Here is a 23,334-nt window from a genome sequence, read left to right as displayed (position 1 = left end):
CACTCTGCTTTTCACCTTTCCTCATTGTGAAAACCATCCATTGACACCCACTCTCTGTTTCCTGGTTTTCAACCTGATATGGACCTGCCTTCATGAGTAAGCCCCATTGACTATAATGGGACTTACTTTGGCTATCTGCCCAAGCTCTTCTGCAGTCTCCAAGTCCCCTTTCCCTCCCCTCACTACCCAGTGGGCTAACCACTTCTTTAACAGGTTTCCTGCTTCTAACATATTTGAAGAGGCTTTTAATGTTGCTAGCCATACACTCAATGTCTTTCTTGGCTCCTTGTATAATTTTACATTTCTTTTTCCAGAGGTTGTGTTTCTTTTTATTTTCCTTATTAAGGCAAGATTTCCACTTATGGACGTTTCCTTGCCCTTTATAGGCTCTCTGGCTTTGTCCCCAGTTCCACAGCCAGACTTTTACAGGGTCTATTTCCTTACGTAGTAAGTACTGGAGTTATTGCACCTTTGGAATACACTGCTTATCTGTTTCTGTAGAGACACATACAGGCTAGGCAGATAGGAAGCAAGCAGACATGCAGGTTATTGTAGTCTGAGAGCAACACCTTCCCAATAGCTTAGACAGGTGCTACTCCCAGCCAGAAATTTGTTTTTAACAAACTGCTTTTATTTTGATTGCCTGTTGCCACAGTCTGTGTCAGAACAAGCCCTGATCTTTGGTGTATACCAGTGTTTCTCAACCAGTGGTACTTCAAGAGGTGTCTGGTGGTACTTGTGGGGTCCCCAGACTTTCACCACCTGGCAGTGAGACCAGCAATGCAACACAAGAAGCAGGAGAAAGCTCAGCTTGGCAGGCAAGCTCAAAAAAGCCCTCCCATCTGTCCTGAGCCTCTTACTGGTGTTTCTTGTGTTGCACCTGGCCTCCCAATTCAGAAATATTTGATGATGACATCACCACCAGTTAATTCCAGTGGCATTTCCAATGGGTGGACCATGCAAAGTGATATGGCAGGGGACAAACATTGAGATACAATGGTGTATATCACACATTTCTTGCCCTAGTCTATTGTCTGAAGAGATATACCTTAAATAACTTGTACCTTTTGGCAAGGATAGATTTTGGAGCATTGGAAACCTAGGAAAAATCTATGTAGAGTAGGAAGGTTACAGAACAATTGTTAAGCGGAACAATCATTTTGCAAGTTGCCTGATTTTTTTTTTTTAAAGAAAGGCTTTGTATGAAAAACAACTCTTCCTCCATATAGTTAAATAAAAGTTCTTTATACATGTAAAAAGCAAAATATTGGAAGGCAGGTTGTGCAGCTGCTGTATCAGCTCCGTTTCTAAGAAGATCATCTGCTTTCCCGGTAGAATCAAATAAGTTTTCATGCTTATTTGGTGATTTTTTTTTTAATAGTGTCTTTTTAGAAGAAAAGGATTTTCAGAAATCTCATTAATCACTTGCTAGATAATAGGCCATTAGGGAACATTCACATAATTAAAATATCTCATTTTCTTTGGATAATTGATGTTAATTATCATGTTTCTTTTGGTTAAGGATAATGGATCAGGTATTTTGTTGAACATAATAGCCAGTCATACAAATATACAGATTAGCTCCATGGAAGCTGCTTTTGAAAACCAGGGATGCTCCTGTAAATAAAGACTACAGAATTGGATTGAACAAGTGACATTCATGGGTAGACTATTCAGAAAGTAATTTTCAATTAATCCTAAAAAGAATAAGAAAAAAAGAAAAAGAACTGAGATGGGTGGGTGTCCTATATCAGCACCAGCAGCCAGAATACAAAAAGAAAGAAGTAAAAGAAAACAAATAGCTGCTATGTTATTTTTTTTTACATTATTTTTATACTGCTCTTCCGAAAGCTCAAAGAAGTATATAAGAAACAAAAAAAAATCACAATTAAACAATATTTAAAACTACAAACATTGCTATGCATTAAACAAAACACCTCAGAGAAATGCAGCAGCACTCAAAAAATGTGATGAAACAAAGAAATTTGGCAGCATTTGTGAAAGGACATTAGTGAGAAAGTTCCTCTTCTGGAAGGCAGTTCCACAGTTCAGGGGCTATTAGCTGCTATTGCATGAACCTGTGGAAACTACTGTCATAAGACAGCACCTGACGTCAGTTGTGCTATGAAAGGGATAACAGGCATTCAGACAAAAAATGTATTTTCTTTACACTGTGCGTAATTAAATTGTGGAACAGGATGTGGTGATGGCAGCAGACCTGGATGCCTTTAAAGGGGGATTGGACAGATTTATGGAGGGAAAGTTAATCCCTCCATGAGAAGACAGATGGAGATGCACATCCACTGAATATCTACACCAATACAGTATTACTACATCCTGATACAGTGTGTATTGTATATCAATACGCTGTGTGGCAAGCATCATAGTGTATATGTATCTCAGAGAAACTATAACCACATCCATGCATGTGTCTGTTGACTTAAGTGCCATCTAATGCTCAAGTACATATATAGAAAGTAGATCTTTGATCAGTCCTTTTTGCCATGATGTAGCATTCACCATGAGTTTGCACTGCAGGTGTTCTGTGCACACAGTGTCCCCTACTACTTGGGCAAACCATTCACCAGATCAAATGATGCAATAACTTTTCTTGCCATGAGCATTTTGCTTCCTCCACACAGTGCTGAAGATTTGCAACCAGAAAACTGTATATGTTTTTCTCCCAATCTTGTTTTTCAAGTTATATTATTTTTTTATATTTTAGGGGACAGTACCACCTAAAGGTTCACTGGCACATCCTTGATCATGAGGCCACAAAAAAGGGTAACCCAATTACTGACCAAGAAAGAACATGATAAATATTTTACAGTTACAAAGTGTAACTGTATCACACATATAACAACAGATAACAAAGCAAGGAATGAACTGCAAGAGTCCTAGGGTATGACATAAACAATTATGTGTGTCCAAAGAACAACATAATTTTTTTCTTCACACAATACACACCACTGTAAGCATTGGAGAGCACCTGTAGCCTGCTTATGGAGCATCAAATTGGATGAGAACTGCACACAGGGATTCTTGAATTATACTTTAAAGGAGAACTTTTGATGTTAACTTATTCTTATCTGTGCAATATTGATATTCTTCTCCTTTGATATATAAATTAACAGTAGATTAAAGTCCCCCGGCTCCATCTATAATAACTAAATAGATCATTATAGCTATTGTGCTATGGGGAATTCATGATACCAATTTGCATATTTCTCATATCTCTGTCCAATCTCTGACTTTATGCTGTGCAAGTTACTCAAGACCTGGAGCATGTATAGTTCGCATCAAACGGAAAGGGCAGACTGGATGGAGGTGTGCAGTGACATTTCATTCCTCATAATGTTCCGATGTCTGCATGCACACTGCAGGAGCAGAAGGAGAGAAATGGGATTAAATTGACCCTTATGGTGATCACACCATGAGTAGATGTTGCACCCATGCTCAAATGGAACAGTACCATAATATTCTATGTATCTGTTTTGCCAAATTCCCATTCCAAGATTCACCTGTAAAACTTATGCCCACTATAAGCTAATTAGTTCCCCTTCCTCCTCTCTCCCACCAGCAGCTTCTCCAGCCACCACAGCAACACCTTGGTTTTCAGCAGCCACACACCAGTCTCCAGCAGTCTCTGTTTGGTTCATTGGCTAGCTGAAGTCCGTCCACTTTCCTCCAAACACCTTCCTTCTGCTCTCTCACAGCCCAATCCTACCCACACTTTCCTGGGAGTAAGCCCCATTGACTCTACTGGGACTTACTTCTGAGTAGACTTGCATAGGATTGGGCTGTCAGTCTCTTCAACCTCCTTCCTTGAACACCTACAAACGCTCCCTTCTCCAGGTGCTGCTTTTATCCCTGAGGGCCCAGTTGCCTCCAAGTGGCTACAGCTGTGCAGCACACTCACTGTATTCTAAGGCCCAGGTGTTAACCCCATGCTTCCCAGACCTGTCAGAGCAAGGGGCTACTGTTGACACCACACTCTATCTCCTTGAGGGATCTTGCACATTTCCAATACAGTACTCATTCTCAATAATTTGTATGACATTCAGGCCATATATCTGAATGCCTGTTGTATCTTGAAGTTTCCCATTGTGTTTTTCTAAAGCACTGAACATCATGCTCTTGATTGCAACATAGTAAAATAGAATTTTCTTCTAAGTCCAGTTGGTTCCGTTTCAGTTTTATTTCATTTCTTGTTGCTTTTTCATTATGAAATGAGATGAAGAATTATTCTCCCTGTCAATATGTTGCAATTTATTTTATATTCATTCATCCTAGCTCCTTTTAGTATCTTGTAAGACACTTTCTGGGTACGCTTGTGCTGGAGTGCTTTATTATCTAAGAAACAGCAATGTCCTGTTCCAAGAAGCAAACAAAAGAAGCAAGTTTTCCTTTTTGCTACTATACCATTAAAACTGACAATTGGATTACGTACATCCCAAATCATTACTGGCTTTTAAAATTAAAAGTCAAGTCCTCCAGCTGCTCCAAATCCCTATCCAGTTTTCTGCTACTGTCAGTTGCAATGTGACCTTTAGCTTAATAGGCACAAGGGACAAACATTCGTCAACTTCTCAATGACTCTCCAGAAGTGATAGCAGCTTTATTTCAGTTGCACACTAGAACTAAAGAATATATTTCCTGACCTACATTCACACTGGCATCAGGATTTTTATTCATACATACATACATATTTACATTTATATATTTTATGTCTATATTTGAAGTATTTTGTTACATACTATGCAAGCATGATGAGATCATGCATGGTTCATGCACAGTTGTCGGATTTGTTCCCATAATCATTAAGATTTCACGTGAGCATACTATTGAATGAAGAGACAAAGGAGAGGGGGGAAAGCCCTGACAAAAGAAACCCAGCAAGAGTCGCTTGAGCCCATCTCAGTATGCACAAGCAATTCACCAATCTTTGGATGATAAGAACAGGACTCAAAGGGTGTGAGAGGAGAGCATGACTCTTGTTCCCAAATGTTTATGGTACAATCAGTCAGGAAGTCTTTAATGTACCTCAAAACTCTTACTTATTGCTACAATGAATGAATGTGGCTCATCCTGCTGGAGAAAAAGGTTGTGAGCTACTTGAGACACAGCAGTGGGGGGAGCACATACAAATTAAACAAGTAAATAAATTAGGTGATGGATGATTTCTTAAGGCCCCTGTACTGCCTCCTGCATTCTTCTCAACTTAACTTGGATGGTTATCTAGGCAGTGGTTCCCAAACTTTCTAGAGGCTGCTGCCTGATTTATAAATGCCAAAGAGTGTGGCTATAATGATGGTTGGGGAGCAGTGCCCCCACCCCAAGTGGGGCTTGTTTAACTCTTGATGAACTTAGCTTAATCTGCCACAGTTTGGGACCTGCAAGTAGAGTCATAAAATAATTGAAGAAAACAAGGACACCCAAAGATAAGAATCAGCATGCTAAGAAATATTCAAACACTATGAGTAAGGAGGCAAAATATATTTCCAAACTGATAATTAACAATGCAAGCACTGAATTTAACCTCCAGTGCATGACTTCCAAACCACTGTGTACAGCCAGCTATGTTCCTCCTAGTATAAATTATAGCTGAATCCTGAGCTGCCCAGCACACAGGGATGCCACGGTGCCAAAATGATGGCTGCGGCATCCAATGCCCCAGGCAGCCACCACCTCCTCAGGAGAAGGAAGCTTTTTTTCCCTTTCCCTGAGTAAGAGAAGTAGCGCCACAATGGGGCCACCCGATTCTACAGTGGCTCTCTAGTCCTGCGTCGGACTGTGCAGTCCAAAACGGGACACTGGATCAGGTGGAGCCAAACTCCAACAGTCCTACCCTCCCTCTGCCCACCTCCCCCAGGACGCCTCCTCTCCACCTCCCTCCACACCCCCACTCTGCCACTCAGTGGTGAGGATGACCCAGTGTGGACTTGCGCTGGGCTAGCTCCAGTGCTCAGCCAGCACTAACCCTTGCAAATGTACTTTATAGCACATTTGTGATGGTGTGCGCTGGCAATAAGCCAGCACACTGAGCTCAGGATTCGGCTCTTTGTCATCTTCATGTGATCCAATGGCCACTTTGTATTAGTTATATAAAGGGGAAAAGTGTCTTCAAAGGTGGCTTTAAATGTGTCTCTCCTTGCTCTGGTGCAGTGATAATGAACCTTTCGGGATCAGAGTGTCAAAAATTCAGAAAATGCCTAACTTGTTTGGTGTTGGTGAACACTGGCATGTCAGGGAAAATGTTTAGGTGTGTCATCTTTGACATGCATGTCATAGGTTATCATCGCTGCTCTAAGTATGATTTATCAACAATTTATCACCCTGTATCCTTTAGCTACCACTTCATATTGTATCACTAACTGATTTCACATCCAGGTCATAACCCTACCTCACTCCTTCATCACAGTTGTTTGGTTGCCATCCTCACAAACGTGAGGTGGGCAGATCATGTGGTTACCTGCTATCTATACTAATGACGTCTCCTTCTTCAAGAGCTCATTAGCATCCCATCCTTTTGCTTTCTCTCCATCTAGTAATATCTATGTCTGCCTCTTTGGCTGCTTTTCTAGCACAACACTGCCCTCAGGTGTCACTAATAAGAAAGTGTCAGATGAAGGAAAAAAGATCTCAAGGTAACAGCAGTGATTATTCCTTCATTCTAACATTTGTCACAGTAGCTTCTTGCAAGTCCAGCAAAGATAGATCCCAGGAAGCCCAGCAACGTGGTTTCCTCACCACTGGGTTAGTTTTAATTTCTACTACCATTTTCATATCACACTACTCTTCCCTTACTCTGGAGCTCCCAGACTTGCATGGCTTGAATGGGAAAGGCTGCTGAGCATTCCCTTCCATCCCTATCCTTTGAGCCTAAGAGGTGGGGAGGTTTCAAACTGGCAATCAGACCCTTGCACCTTATCTCCCATGCTACCAGCACTCCGCTTCCTCTGCAAACCAAACTTCGTGCAGCACAAGCATAGAGACTGCCATATGCTTCGCTGAGGGTCTAAAATCTTCTGTTTAGGGGAAAGAGAATGAAATTCAGTGAACAGGACTCCATATACATGTATCATCATGCAAAACAGCAATGTTTAATTAAACTGTGTGGTCATTTTCAAGCAATCAATTTCCAAACACACAAGGTATGGGCTACATTCTTTAGGACCAAATTATATCTTAATTGCAAATGAATATAGAGGTAATCCAAAAACCCTTTTTAAACTAAACAAATGTTTCGGGAAGAGGTGATTGGGATCAGAGAAACAGCATGGAAGCAGCTTAGTCCTTTCACTACCTGCTGATTCCCCACTCTAAATGCCCCCTCATCAGTGGTGTCACGGGGGCGGGGCAGACTAGACCGGATGATGCACTCAGGGTATGTGTGATACCACTACTGGTCAAAACTGTGAAAAACTTGGCAGTTGCAAATGATACCATCATGTTCTATATTATTCCATGTGGAATTTCATGCAGAATACAATGAAACAAGCCACATTGAAATATTTTAACAAAAGTTATGACCAAATAACCAGAAAAGGAAAACTCAACTGCCTTCTGTAACAAAAAGTAGATTTCTTTCACCAAAACTAACCAATGAGACTGATTGATCTGAGAGCCAATGAGACGTCATAATGACACAACAGGGAACAAATAAGGTGTATGAGTCAGCACTCATTTCCCTGTATCAGAACTAATATTAGAACTCTTACTCAGTAGTGAGAGTGTCATCAAGTTGGCCAATTGTTTTTGCTTTTTTACTGATTTGTTGGGTGATCCTTATTGACATATATTAAAATAAAGTTAATGGGAGGGGGGGTGACCCTAGAGATGCCACTGCATTAAGTCTGTGTGTATGATAATGGAATTTATTCTGTATTGTCTGATATGGGTGGAGGTCCATCATGGCGGTGATGCAATGAGCTCTCACAACAGGTGAGAGCCCTAGCAAACACTTCTGCCCATCTGTGATATTTTCCCACACAGTTTCAAATGTGACCTCAGAGGAAAAAATAGCATCCCCAGCAACTGTAGCGGCTCTGTTTAAGTTGCTGCATACCTCCTGGTTTCTGGCTAGAGATGCATCAGCCCCACTGCTACCTTTTGCATTTCACCCCCTATTAATCACTGTTCCAAACACATTTTCCTGTGGGTGTGTGCACATTTCATGTGTCTAATGAGGTGAACTCTAGGACTGGGGTGAAACCGTTTATAGAGCAGGAGGTCTGGTCTAGAGGGTAGAGCTCCATCTGCCTGAAGATAACATCCACAAGGTCGCCGGTTCGAGGCCACCGGCACCGTGCGACCTGGAAGCAGCTGACAAGCTGAAGCTGAGCTATTCCATCTGCTCTGAGCTTGGGAGGATGGAGGCCAGAATGTGGAACCAGATCAAGAAAGAAACATCTGAATGTTGTGGTTCTTGAAAGATAGAACATTCTTTCAAATTGTAAAAATCCCTACGGGGATTTAATAAGCCTGCCTATGTAAACCATCTTGAATAAAGACCAAGAAAGGCGGTATATAAATACCTGTATTAGTAGTAGGCAACCATCAGTCTCGAAAGACTATGGGTATCGCGCTCTGAATGGTGGTTCTGGAACAGTGTCTAGTGCGGCTGAAAAGGCCGATTCGGGAGTGACAATCCCTTCCACACTGGGAGCAAGTGCAGTCTGTCCCTGGTCTGTCTCCCTGGCTATGGGCCTTCCTTCTTTGCCTCAGTCTGTTGGCCAAGTGTCTCTTCAAACTGCGAAAGGCCATGTTGCACAGCCTGCCTCCAGGCGGGCCGCTCAGAGGCCAAGGTTTCCCACCTGTTGAGGTCCACTCCTAAGGCCTTCATATCGCTCTTGTATTATTATTATTATTTCTTAGTTACATGAACCACTGTGTGCACTGTTTTGCTGATAAAGGGTCTATAAAATAATAGTAGTAGTAGTATAAATTGTTACTAAAGTGTCACAGGATTTGATGTCATCACTGCTGTAGCAGGCCAACAGTGCAAACCAAAGCATCATTGTGTTCAATGGAGCTTGCTAATTGGTAAGTGTGTTTAAGATTGCAGCTTAACACATGCACCCTCAGCAGTGACGTCACTAGAGGGTTACAGGCCGCACAAGTGATGTGCACTGGGGGGTGACACCACTACTGGCCAAAGTGTCTAAATCTTGGTATTTTCTAATAATACCATCATGTTATATATCAATTGATGTGTAAGTTGATGTGGAATGCAATGAAACAAACCTCATTGAGATATCTCTATTCTATTAAAAATTATAGCCAAAAAAAACAGCATGGGCTGGGCTATGGTACATCACCACACCCACCTCACTGCACGGAAGGAGGTCCGTCATGGGGGAGATGTGCTGACCTCTCGAACCGAGTGATGCAGACCCCTAGTGACGCCACTGACCCTCGGCTGTGTTGTGTTCATGATCCGTTAACCAAGCTGCTAATCATCTGCCTGAACTGAACAGAGAAAGAAAACCCTTACCTGTAATTGAAGCAACTGGATGAAAGCTGACAATGATAGATGGATTCAGTACACTCACAGAAGCTGGGCAGGGGTGAGATTTTCATCAGGACTGCATTACAGGAGAAAAGCATTACATGCCATGCCATGGACCTGACCTGACTTAGAGAGAGGGCATGGCTGCTATTTATTTAAAAAGAAAAAATTACAGAGATGGAAATGCAGAAGCAGATTTAATATCTCCTATAATGTGGACAGACCTTTTCACCTGGTATAAAATGATGCACAGTGTAAAACTATAACTATGCAGAATTGATCCTAGGGGCAAAGCCTGGTAACAGTTCCCATAGCTGGAATATTCCTCAAAAATGGATCCTTTTGGGGGTTCTTGGGAAGGGATCATGTTATTGCAGAAATGTATTTTTTAAAAGTGATGCTTTGTTTTGACCCATGATTGGTTCCCCAACCAGTCCTTAAAAAGAATAGATTTCTAAGAGGGATAGAAGCATCTTGTCTACCGCCTGGTCTACTTAGCTTCAAAGGGTTCCAGGAAAAGTGAAACAGGATGCAGCTGCTAATTTTTTTATTTCATCATTTATCCAAGTAAAAGTTTTGTCAAGGAAAAATGTTACAATGTAATATCACAGGCAAAAGAAAAAGTTTACTGTAACAGTGTATAAGATCAATGTAAAGAATAAACAGTTTATTTTGTTCAAAGTTCTGATTAGATGTCTTAATTTATAACAGTGTATAAATATGTTCTCTCAAGACTGATTTGTTTCCTCTGAAGAAACTGTTGTAGATACATTATCAATAGCCCCAGCATCTGCAAGACAAAAATACAAACATTTAAAATGTGATTGTGAGTATATTTAGGAAAGAGATAAAACTACGGAGGGCTCAGCAAAAAATCCATAAGACAATCTGTCGTTTGTGAAATAATTCTGATCAAAGGCAAAACATTCTTATTTGGAATTGTTTCTCAGAAAAATCAAGGAAGGAGATACAATATCCCTTTTTGGTGGCCAAGAAAAATGAACAAAGCATGGCAATAGGGTGTCTCCCTTTTATACTACAATATCATAATCAAACTTGGTAAGTGCATGATGTAACTCTTTATTTGAAGGGCGATTATCATAACCACTTGTAAGCAGAATTTAATCAAGTCACACCGAAGTCATATACATCGTATAGACCTGCCTGGCCTGCAACATTGGCCACAGGGACTCTGTTTATGTAACAACTGTTATCAGAAGTGCAGTTAGCAGCAACCAGGACCCTCTCAATAGCAGCCCCATATCTTTGGAACACCTTGCCTAGGGAGGTTAGGCAGGGCTTATTCTTCCCTGGTTTGGAGCAATGCTTGAAGACTGTTTTATTCCATAGGTATTTTGATTTTCTAGTATGATCATTTCAGAAAAACCTTTCAAACCTTGTCCAAAATGTACCACAATATTGTTACAGTCTGTGACCAAGATGAATAAAACATTTTTAAATATTTTATATCCTACCCTTCCCCTCCTAATCAGGAGAAACCCAGGGCAGCTCACAACAAAATTTAAAAACAATAATGCATTAAAAATTAATTAAAACAATTGAAACATAGCAGCATAACAAAGAACAGCATCAGCCATCAAACTATCTGGCCAGCAGGCAACAAAGTACAAGCAATAAATCCAGACAAGCAAACTACTAACCCTTAAATGCTAATGAAAATAAATGGGCTTCAAATGTCAAAAAAAAAAAAATAGGTAGAGAGGGGGTCAGTCTGATATCCAAAGGCAAGGAGGGCCAGAGAATGTTGTCTCCTGGGTCACCACCAATCAAGCTTCTGCTAATGATGGAACCTATAGAAGAGCTCCTCTGGCTGACTTCAAGGAGCCTGCAGTTTTATAAAGGGTAAGGTGGTTCATCAGGTACCTTGATCATAAGGTACCTTGATCATACTGAGAGTTTTAAAGGTAATAACCAGTACCTTGAATTGCTCTCAGAAATTAACTGGCAACCAGTAAAGATAGTAGAACAACAGAGTGGCAGACTCAAAACACCTGCAACCAGCCAAACCCACACAGCTGTGTTCTGCACTAGCTGAAGTTTCTGGATGATCTTCAAAGGCAGCCTCACATAAAGGGTATTCTAGTATTCCAATATTAATATAACCAGATAATGGATAACCTTAGCCAGTATTGACTGATTCACAAAAGGGAGCAGATGATGCACCATCCTAAGATGGGCAAAGGTGCTTCAAATCATAGCTGCCACCTAGGCACTTAGAAGCAAAACTGGGTCTAAGAGCACTCCTACACTATGAACATGGTCCTTTTAGAGCAGTGCAACCGCATCCAGAATACGTTGACAATCTGTTGCCTGACTCACAAATCTCTTGACTTGCTTGCACTCATCCAGCCCATTATTGATTTTGGAGAGCAGTTCAGGACTTTTGAGTACAAGGCTGAACGGAGATGTAGAGGTCAGTGTTGTCCACACTGACACCCAACCTTCTCCCCCTACGGATAATCTCCCCAGCAGATTCATGCAGATAATAAAGTGGGGGTCAAAAGAGAACAATGCACAACACTGTAAGCCAAAAACCATGGCATCAAACAGGAGTCAACCCAATCCTACCTTCTGGAACCTGTCCTCTAGAAAGGGTTACAGCCACTGCAAAACAGTGCCTTCAAGTCCTATCCCAGCCAGTTGGTTCCAGTGGATACCATATCATGGCCATATCATCATTGTCTCAGAATTCTATTCTCATGCACAGTACGATATTTATAAAGATAGCTCTTTTAAATAAATTTGTATCAAAAATCTTTTTGGATACATAAAATGAATTTTAAAAACATCACCAGCCCAAATTATTTGAACTATTCTGTGTGCCTGATGCAACAGAGAAGGGGTTGCTTTCTGTAAAGTAACAGTGATGGTTCAGGATTCCTTGTGCATCTCTCTCTATCACAGCATTAGGCTGACCCACCCATGAACAGTCTCACTGTGTCTCAGCCTGTTTCTCTAATGCCTTATTGAGAGGTTCTATGCTGTGGAATTGGCTACATAAAGTCAAAAGTCTATCGTTGATAATGGCACTATCATCATGATTGCTACTACAGTGTTTGCCTTTCATCTTGCCATAATTATTCTCTCCTAGTTCAACTAATTTTCTACAAATCTTACACATAGCACATGTTTTAGAGAAAAATTCACATTGATGACAAAGAACACAACCATGTTTTGGTTTTGATGTCATTCTAACCTATTTCATCAGTTTAACACAATTAGAAGTCTTTTAGAATTGGGGGGGATGTCCCCCCCTCCTGAAAAGGCTGCAGCTGTAGTCTTGTGGTTGAGGTGAGGTACCTTACTATCACAAAACATTATGATAGTAAGGTGCGGTAACACACCATTATCTGAATGTCAGATTCCCAATTATAAACAGATCAGAGGAGGGATGAATTCTTCAAGGTTGAAATTCTGATAGGGATCTTGAGATTCTAACAACACCCTCTAAGCTTTTTTCCCCAGTCCCCATGGCTCAATAAAAGCTTGTCAACTCCTCCCACCTCAAGCTCTTGGCCATACAGAGTACAACTAATGCATACCAAGTAAAATTAAGATGGATGCTCTTGTTTTGAAACTTCTGTACAGGTAAGCAGAAATTTGAAGTGAAGTTTGGAGTCCACCTCATAAGATTTGCTGAGTAGTCACAGCTAGTTATAGGATTTTTCTGTCTTGCCTCTTGAAGCCCCATATCAGCGTGACTCTCATATTTTTATGTAAATTTCCAGTCGTAATAGCACTTTTATATTGCTTTTTGACATGGAAAACTTTTCAGAAATATCAGATGCAGTCTTTAGAACAGTCCTGAAAAGGTAAGTAATGGCACAATCCTATACTATACACTGTTTGTGCCAGCAGACTGTGTCCTCCACTGGTACAGGCTGCCACAAACATGCTATAAAGCATGTTGTGATGGCATAGAAATTAGTAGTGCCAACAGGAAGGCCTACACCATCTTGCTAGCACCAGTGCAGGCCTTGATAAGCGCCAGAGCAGGTAAGATCTGAACTGGGCAGTGGAGGGATGGGGAAGGGTGGGAAGAGGGGTGTAATGGAGTAGACGAGGGGGAGGGCAGATTGGGGACAGAATTGGTGACTGTGGTCCTATCCCTCTTCCCAGGCCAGGTCTGTTGACACAGGTCCACTCAGACGTGTGCTGGCAAGATGGTGTAGTAGACCCGTTGCCAAGGCTGGGGCTTTCCCTGGGGTAATGTCCCCTTACCTCGAGGAGACCTACAGATTGCAAAACTCCCCCAGAGGATACAGCGCAGGCCCTGCTGGCCCAATGGCATCAGCATGGGAAATTTTCAGTAGGACTGGGCTGTTAGTATTATTATTCCTACATTGCAGCTGAGGAGCAGAAGTTGAGAAGGAGTGGCTTGGCAAAGGCTAGTTAGTAAGTTAGAGCCCAGTCCTGAGCACGCAGCACTGGCCCTCCACCAAGTGTTACAAATGGGACATAAAGCACACCTAAGGGAACAGTGGAGCTCTCAACCTTGCACCAGCTAAATAGCCAGTGCAGACTTGAGTAGCCTCATTGTGGGGCCTGCTCCCTTACCCAGGAGAAAGAGACAAATGTCCCTTTCCCCAGAGGAGACACTGGTTGCTGCCTGATGTGCACAGGATGCAGTAGCAGCCATTTTCATGCTGCTAATCCCCTGGGCAGCTCAGGCTTGGGCTGCTGTTAATAGCAGAGGCAAAACTCGTATCAAGCAAGTCCTGATTTATACTGCAATCTAACAGCCATAATGCTACACCACCAGCTCTCTGATACATTTAAATGGTTCCAATATCCACGTCATTTGTTCCCGAGCCTTCAGTTAATGAGCAAAGGCCTAGGTAGAAATGTTGGGCCCAAGGCCAACACTTGTGCACTTGCACAATCCTGAACCGCCCGTGGGCCAGCCCCAAGGTGTCAACAAAAGTGCTGTAAGGCATTATCGTGCCACCTCAGGAGTCAGGCGGCCAAATCTGGCACCATTGTGCCAGGAGAGTGGCAAGTTCATGCTGGCCTAGTCACGCCAGTGTGGGGGTCTGGGGAGGGTGAAACAGGGGCATTCCAGGGTGGGGGAGGGCGGGCACAGGCAGACCTGTGAGCAGCCCAAGACTAGGAAGGCAGAGCCAGGATCCAGCACTTAGGCTGGATCCTAACTCCACTCCCAGGTGACCTGGTGCAGTGCCAGGCTGCTTGAATCTGCACCACCTCTTTAGGTGGCACAGATCTGAGTAGCCCCATTGGAGCTGCTGCCACTTTACCTGGGGTAAGGGGAATTAATTCCCCGGCCGAGTCACATCCAGCCCCGATGTTGCACTAGATACAATGCAGGCCATCCAGCATGTCTTTTCCAGTGCAGGTTAGGATTGGACAGTCACTCAGTGAATAATGATAAGCAGTTGGTGATCTCAAGCTTGCATCCTACCTACTCCCATGTCCACTGCATGCCTCCCCAGCCCTGCTTCTCATTCTCATCTTCAGCCCCTAATCTGCTTGAAAACAGATCCTGAATATCAGTTCAGGCTTGATCTCTGGTTGGGTGTAGTCTAACCTTTTGGCCTCAGACTTCAGCTACTTGTTGGCTTGCCATGAACTTTGCCTGTCCTGAAAGTACCCTCTGATCTTAACAGTGGCTACAGCTCAGTATTGAAACTGCTAACAAATGAAGTTATTGGCAATATTATAAAAGGTAGAATAGTCTAGTAAACTAAATTCACTCACTTTAGATTCAAGATTAACAACTATGTAAGGTTTCAATAATCTGAACCTTGAAGCTACTAACAAATATGAAAAGAGACATCTACTAACCTTTAAGGCGTAAGTAGGTCAAAAATTCAATTACTGTCCGCATAACATTGTCATCAGTCAATGGTCTTCCAAAAGTACCTAGAAAATATTAAGGGGGGAGGAATTACACTGACACTGTATGTTAAGGCTGAAATGAAACAAAAAATGTTTCAACAATGTTTTGTATAAGAGTTTAGTTATAGTAGGTCTCTAATACAGACACTAATAGTATTGAGTGGTTTGATCCTTTTTAGCAACACTTAGAAACAGAAGTCACGGGCAGCGGTGCAGCCATCACATCTGGCCTCAGAATGCCCTGGGTGGTGACTCCCACAATCACCTGCCAAGCATGCAAACGCGGGTGTGATCGGTGGTGACATCAGATAGAGGACTAAGCAGCTTGTCAGTGAATAAGTCAGTGGCTTGGCTGAGTGGTTGGCTTGTTTTCTTGCCAGCTGATGAGAGTCAGCCACTCAGGCAAGCCGCTGACTTGGCCACTTTCTCACTGTGCTCTGAAAGTGGGGTACAGTGAGAAATAGTCAGCAGAGGAGTCAGCAGCTAGTTTATTTATATTTATATTCTCAGTATAACATTGCAGCCTAAGTTTCCTGGGGATGGTTTTTTTTTTCGTGTGCAAAACAGAAACAAGGGCAGGCATGAAATATTGTAATGTAACATATTAACATGTAACATATTATAATAAAGTCTAATAACAGCCTACTAAAGAAACTGGCAGTACTGCAGAGAATTAAAAAAGAATATGTTTTTAAATGTCCATTGGCATGTCAAGATAAGCTTGAGGAAAGCCCCTCGGGTGGGGACGGAAACCGTCCAAGCAACTGTGAGGAGGAAAAGTGCTCAACATAAATATGCAAAATATGGGCAAAATATGCAAAATATGGGCAAAATATGCAAAAATATGCAAAATATGCAAAAGTAGTAAGCAGTCATTAAAAAAAATATGCAAAAGAAGTAAGCAGCAGCAATAGCTGCCTTCCTGGCTGGGGGTGATGAACATAGAAGCCTGAACAAGCCCCCACATCTTACAAATTAGTGACTTAACATGCACATCAGTTGATCGCCTGAATCTGCTCTAACCTTAAAAATGCCTTCCAAGTCCCTTTGGAGAATTCTGGGAGGAAGGCTCCCTTCTGAATCTATAACAGTTCCAGGAACTGTTTGCTGGGCAGCCTTGCAGAGATTCCTGGAAAACCTGCACACCTCAAAGGTATTGGAAGGGGATAATTTCATTACCTGCTTTTATGCTTTCTTCAGGTTGTGTGCCACGTTTGCCAGCCAGACCATGCTTGTCATTAAAAACTCTGTCTATTGCATCTGTTAAAAAAATTTAAAAATGAGAGAGGTTTCAACGCTGCAACATTTACTAGCATATTGTGCCACCGCACCAGGTGAAGAGACATCAGATGCCTTTTCGTTTTTGAACAAGAACACAACGAACATTTTATGACGAACTGACAACACACAATGAACAAAAAGAAGCACTTCACTTACACGGGCACCCCAATTGTAACCCCAATGTGTCCAATGGCAACACTGGCACACAACTTCAGCAAAACCAGAGCAATGTCACATTTGGGGATGTTGCGGTGGGGCAGCTTTATTTGGCTTAGCCAATTGTGGAAGGGATCCATTTGCAACAAATTTAAGAAAGGCATCTCCTGTAGATCATTTAATTCATAGACCTTGTCTGTCCATTCCTGCAAAGCCTTGGCTAGGCTGCTGGAATATACGTATTTGGTAGCCCAAAGCATGCAGTCGTGGACTCATGTCAAATTGAGAAAGTGTGGCAATGCTGTCATTTCTCTTAGTTTTAAGAAGCAGGTTGTCAGTTAATTTCCTTTGCCAGTAAACTCTGCTTAGTTTACATGAATAACCTCCAAAAGCCATCTTACATTCCCCAGGTGGCTCTTCTCTCCCCTTTGCACTGGGCATTTCCTTGATGAGCTGTTCAATACGACCTGAAACAGACGATGGCTATTACCCAACCTTAATGAAAATGAAACTTGGCAAGCAGATCTCCTTTGCATGGAATGAAGATTTGGTTGTCTACACAATCTATTCCATTACCGTTCATTTAAAAGGGGATTGGACAAGTTTCTGGAGGAAAAATCCATTATGGGGTACAAGGCATGATGCATATGCGCAACCTCCTGATTTTAGAAATGGGTTATGTCAGAATGCCAGATGCAAGGGAGGGCACCAGGATGAGGTCTCTTGTTATCTGGTGTGCTCCCTGGGGCATTTGGTGGGCCACTGTGAGATACAGGAAGCTGGACTAGATGGGCCTATGGCCTGATCCAGTGGGGCTGTTCTTATGTTATGTTCTTATTATATCTTATTTGAAGCCATCAAACAGAACATTTAAAGTAGATGTTTAGGGTTTGTTTTTTTAAAAATGTGCCTATAATGTTTACTTTTTGGAAGTCGTTTAAATCCTCCTGGTAGTGAGGGGCCCCCTTAAAGGCCCTTTAAAAAATAAATTCTACAGTGTATTCATACATAATTGTAACAAAAATATTAAGTAATTGTGAACGCATGCCTTTAACATAGGAAAGAAACAGCAGCAAATACTTCAGGTTTACATGCAGAAAATATTGTAAATTAAATACAGCTTAGCTATAGCAGAGGCAGCCACTAGCTGCTGTGGTGTATGTATGGTATGCTGTATTAATATAAATGTTTGTTTGAACAATCTTTTAGGAAATGATAGTTTTTGGGGTATGTGTGTTTTTAACCTATATAGGGTCCATTCAAGTATTTTCCCTATAATACACCTTTATTTCAAATAAGTATCAAAATAGTCTACACATTCAAAGACTAGGGAATCATTTGGTTAGTACTGAAAGTCAATTCCTCCCCTCCAGTATCTCAGACCACATGCAATAATTCCTCAGGATTGCCAAGATCTCTGGTTATTATAAACTATAAAATGTAACTACAAAAAGATGTAACCTCAAAAAACTCAAACTTTTTTTTTATTTTGCATGTTTTCAGGTGTTGAAAATGTTTTTTGTTTGAGGTTGGTGGGGTGTTGTTAATGGTACCACCCTGATGCAGTGCTAATAGCACAAAATATAGTCTTTATGCAAGGGACGGCCCTGGTCAGAAAGTTGAGCTATGCTGAGAAAATGTCATCCACTTCTCCACTAAACTACAGCACTGGCCACCAATGCTGTGAAGGGGGCACTTTGATCAACCACCTCTTTCCATGTAGAAAACATCTGCTACAGTTCTTGCTGTCATTGCTCCAATGACAATAAAAGGAGCTTTCCCTTCAACTAGAATTCCTGCCAATTGCTGCTGGGGGGGAACTCCTGTAAGATTTCTTACACCATTTCTTACACCACAGGAGCTACCATACCATTGCCTTTGGCACACTTCTGTGGAGGAAGGAGGAGGATTTCTCAATTTCAAATTCAGAAGTCATGTCAATTTCACTTTTTCTGCCTTAAAATTGAAAGGGGACCCTCTCCATTCCTTAGGAAGGATAGCATTTTAGACATTGCCACCCCTCTAGAATTGCTCTTCATTCACTGGGGAGGTGACATGCTAAAATTGCAGTGGTTATGAGTAACACCATCATGTTATATACTGTTGGATGCGGAACTTCCAGCAGAATGCAATGCAAAAATCCAGAGTGAAATATCTCCTTTCTGTTAAAAGTTATGGCCAAAAAACTGGAGAACAAAAAATGCATGGAGCCCAATGGAAAGTGAAACTTAGCCGCATTGCAAGTTTACTCGCGCGTAGGCAAACTTGCCTTAGTCTGCCGGAAAAGGCAGGCTGAGAGGAATCCAACAATACCAGAATGGCCCTGATCCAATGAACGCAGCCCCCAAAAACACCTGAAAAGGAAGTCCCTCCCTCCAAGCAGACAAATGTATTGAGCCCTTTGGAAAGTGAAATTAAACCTCATGGTTGCATTTACTTGTGAGTAAGCAAACGTGCCTTGGCTGGTGGTCAGGCCAGGCAAAGGGGAATGTGAAGCCACCAGAATGGTCCTGATCAGATAGAACTGGAGCTCAACAAATGCTCCAGAAGGCACCCCCCCCCCACACACACACACACTAAAAAGAATCAAAACAGAGGCTTCAACTGATAAGGTGAACTTTTTGGAGACTTGCAAAGCCAGGTGGATCCTGACAGTGATCTGGTTTAAAGAGAAGTTCATAAATTGAACTGGGCACTGGGCAGGGCTGAAAATCTTACTGATTTTGGAGGGGGGTGTTAATGCAGGCAGGCTACAGAGGAAATTCACTTGGTGGAACAGGGCTGGCTTCTACTTATTTAATTATTTGTTTTACTTTATTTATACTTATTTATTTTAATTTACCTGATGTCACTTCCACCATGACATCACTTTTGGTGGGTCTTGGACAGATTGTCATTCTAAAAAGTGGGTCCCAGTGCTAAAAGTTTGAGAACTGCTGCAATAAGGTGTTAGTAAGTTGACACTTGGGGAGGGTATGACACCACTAGTGACCAAAATCACTAAAATCACAGTTTGGAGGAATAATACCATCATGTTATATATCAATCAATGTGTAATTTCATGCAGAATGTGTTCTATCTTCATTCTACTAAAAGGTACAGCCAAAAAACCAGTGGGGGCGGAGTGATGGAACATCACCACGCTTACCACCTGGGGTGTTGCCCCACCCACTACATGGGGGGTGACATGCTGACATCCTGCACTGGGTGACTCGAATCCTAGTGACACCACTGCCAAGCACCATCACAAGCCACAGCTCTAAAACTGGTACATTCGTTGATGCCTGAAAGGGTCGTGCCACAATTGCAACAGAAGCTTCAGGAATTGCTAGAAACTAGTGCTTAAGAAATCCTATCAGAATAGGGTGACTTCTGGAGAAAGACATAAGAATGCAGAGATTTGGGAGGAATGCTATCTGAATTCTGAGGAATCAATTCATGTAAGCAAATTGTGTCAGCGCTGGAGAAAAAGGCTAGTGTGGAAGTGCCTTGCATACACCCCAAGAGTGGATTTTTCAGCCTGGCTGCAAATTTGGCCCAACATCACTTAGATCTCTTTGTCTTCTCCTGTACCAACACTTGTAACTTTGACTGGGGTCACCAATCAAAAATCTTACCATATGACAAAGGGCGCAATTGCATTGCTTCCTAGCTTTACAAGATCTTGCCTCAGTCATTGGCATAGTGTCTAAAGCTACAATGCTATGCACATTCACGAGAGTCAGTCCCAGTGAAACCAGTGTATATTCTGAGTAAATATGCATAGGATCCCTGCTACTGAAGACAAAGCAAAGAATTTGCTCCCAAGTCAAACCATGTCCTTTTCAAGAATGATGCGTCTACCATTTATGAAATGCAATGAATGAATCCAAGAAACATCTCCAGACATGCTAAGGTGCATTTCCAATGCATCTGTGCATGGTGCTTCTTTTAGGCAGAAATATGAGCTTTCAGATAAAACTGGTTTACTTTCAAGAGCTCAAGCGAGCTTAACAGAATAATTGCTCTTCAAAATACTCCACTGCATGAGAGGGCAGTAATGGAGTCATTGAACACCTCTTGGGCAGGCATGAGTGGTAGTGAGGGATATTTAGTTACTCCATTTTTCTAACGTCTTTATTATGCACATAACTTTGGGATCCCCAAGAAGCCCATTATTTCCATTTATTCTGGTTTGTCTTCAAATAATACAAAACATTTGGACTCACGTGGGCCAAGAAGATAACCAGCACTATTCATAGTCCAGCCCCTTTTCTCTTTCGCCTTACAGAAGGGAGAAGTGCAAAGAGATTATTCTTTATACATATTAAACAGTATTTACTTCTAAACACAGAGCAATGACCTGGGAAAAATTGGTAGTTTCTAACCACAAATCTATGGACTCTGTGGGAAGACGGCAGAGCCAGTAAATCCTATGAAATAAAATTACCACTGTAATCCTAAACTCCTTTAGTCAAAACTAAAAACCAAGATAGAATATACCAGCGGTCCAAATTTACAGCATGATTTGAACATGCTGCATGAATTTTGTTGACCGCCTAAGCACATTATATGGCTTAAAGTTAAATAAGGAGAAAACTATGTATTTTCCCCCCTAATGTCTTTTCTGGATATTTGGAAGCAAGAGCCGTTGCATTCAGTTATTAGAGCTTACTTCTGATAACTATGCTTAAGACTGTGCCCAACTTTAGCGTTAGGGGAAGAAAACAGAAAATAGAAAGTGGCCCAAACCAGTTCCTTCTCCAGCATCCCATATTTTGTGGGCGATTCAAGTCCCTCCAAAGATTTATACCATCAGGGACGTGCGGTGGTTGGGGAGGCAGGTGAGGCAGAGCCTCCCCGCTGCAGTCCTTCCAAAGGACAAGAGAGGAGAGGCTCTGCCTCACCTGCCTCCCCACGTCCTTGACTTTCATGGGGGTCCCTCCCTTTTCCTCCCCAGCTGGGGAAGACCAGTCCCGGCCAAGCATCAGTAGGGCTGCTTCTCCTCCTGGGAGATAGAGACAAGACAAACCCCCCTGGTGTGTGCCAGGCGCATGGACGCGATGCTTACCGAGAAGACCAGCCCGACCGTCTCGGAGAGGGCGGCGCAGAAGAGGAAGGAGACGAACAGGAGACTGGCGCTTCTCTGCATCTGAAAGGAGACCCGGACACTGACCGCGCGATCCCAGACGTGCTCACGCCAAGCAAGTCCCAACGTGTTCAGAGGCACTTACAGCCCAATCCCCTCCATATCTACTCGGAAGTAGGTCGCATTGACTTCAATGGGGCTTGCTCCCAGGTAAGTTTGCATAGGATTGCACCCGACAGCCCAAGTCCGTCCGTGTCTACTCGGAAGTAAGTCTCATTGACTTCAATGGGGCTTGCTCCCAGGTAAGTTTGCACAGGACAATCCCCGTCCACATCCACTCAGAAGTAAGTCTGGTTGACTTCCATGGGGCTTGCTCCCAGGTAAGTGGATTACTTCCCCCCCCCCCGGGCTTCCTTCGCTGGGAAGCGGACCGCGCTCCCAGGCCGAGAGGGGAGCGGTGGGCGCCTACCTTGGAGCGGGAGGGGATGCTCTGCGCTGGCTCCTGCCTGACGACCGGAGGGGGCGCTTGTGCTGGGCTGCTGCGGAGTCCTCACTGCATGGCTCGGCCGGGGGTGCGGAGCGTCTGCGGGCGAGGCGGGGAGCCGGCGTAGTAGCCGAGCCCTCCCGCCCGCCGCTCTTTATGGGCTGCCGCCCCAGCCCGCGGGAGCCGCTCATCGCTCCCCGGGGGGACTGCGGAGCCGCCCCCACCCGCGGGTCATTTCCCCTTGCGGAGGCAGTGCATTAGGAAGGGCAAAAAATTACCGTAACCCAATTAGAGGCAAGGCGTAGGCTGCAGATGGAGAGCAGCCCGGCCAATTACCTCGCATTACGCCGGGCCTGCTCAGCCTCCCTCCCTCCCTCCCTCCGGCAACTTCAGAAGAACTTCTTTGCTGCTGTTGAACCCTCCTTGGGGAAGCGGCAGGCACCGAAGCCCGGCCAGGCCAGGCCAGGCCAGGCCAGGGAGGAGGAGGATGAGGAGGATGGTCCTTAATCAGATCCACAGGTCTGCGCTCAATTACTGTGCAGCCTTTGCTCCCGCGCCAGCCTCAGCCGCCATCTCTCTCTCCAGATGCCACAAGGTGCCTCGCATCACTGGAGATGCAGGCTGCTTCCTCGCCCTGTCCAGCTTTCTCCTTCCAAGTCAGAGGACAACTTTGCTTGGTCTCTTGGAAACAGCAGAAACTGGCCCTACAGGCTGACCAGATCCAGTGGATGGCAGGGTGCCTATACCTTTCACCATTGTATAGAAGGGAGTTTGGGGAGGTGCAGCTCAACATGGAAGGGTTGAAGAAGCTGCACCTGCCCACATTCCCTCTTCTATACAGTGCTTAAAGGTATAGGCACTCTGTCCTCTATTGCAGTGGTTCTCAAACTTTTAGCACCAGCAGTGGCATAGCTAAGGGGGTGCAGGGGGTAGCAGTTGCACCGGGCATCAAGCTTT

The 23,334-nt window shown here is 43.2% G+C and overlaps 1 protein-coding gene across 1 annotated transcript; it reads right to left on the bottom strand.

Moving 5' to 3' along the window:
- Positions 1-10,156: 10,156 nt before the first annotated feature.
- GAL (galanin and GMAP prepropeptide) lies at positions 10,157-21,956 on the bottom strand. Its single transcript, XM_066611445.1, has 6 exons — positions 21,876-21,956; positions 21,034-21,088; positions 17,227-17,292; positions 16,568-16,648; positions 15,335-15,412; positions 10,157-10,301 (listed from the first exon to the last, which is right to left on the bottom strand). Exons 1-6 carry the CDS (start codon positions 21,954-21,956, stop codon positions 10,240-10,242), a joined length of 423 nt encoding a protein of 140 aa, XP_066467542.1. The 3' UTR covers positions 10,157-10,239.
- Between the last annotated feature and the right edge of the window lie 1,378 nt (positions 21,957-23,334).

The sequence above is a fragment of the Tiliqua scincoides genome, chromosome 1 (assembly GCF_035046505.1).
Source record: "Tiliqua scincoides isolate rTilSci1 chromosome 1, rTilSci1.hap2, whole genome shotgun sequence".
NCBI classification, from domain to species: domain Eukaryota; kingdom Metazoa; phylum Chordata; class Lepidosauria; order Squamata; family Scincidae; genus Tiliqua; species Tiliqua scincoides.
The sequence above is the reverse complement of the archived record's forward strand: the minus strand, read 5'-3'. Positions and strand labels throughout refer to the sequence as shown.

Bases quoted from the DNA above. Each gene is read 5' to 3' on its own strand.
- GAL (XM_066611445.1), bottom strand. From the start codon at position 21,956: ATGCAGAGAAGCGCCAGTCTCCTGTTCGTCTCCTTCCTCTTCTGCGCC. The intron at 17,293-21,033 runs GTGAGTCCAAAT...CGTCTGTTTCAG, and splicing joins TGGTTATCTTCTTGGCCCAC to GTCGTATTGAACAGCTCATC. The intron at 10,302-15,334 runs GTTAGTAGATGT...TTTGTCTTGCAG, and splicing joins GACCTACTTACGCCTTAAAG to ATGCTGGGGCTATTGATAAT.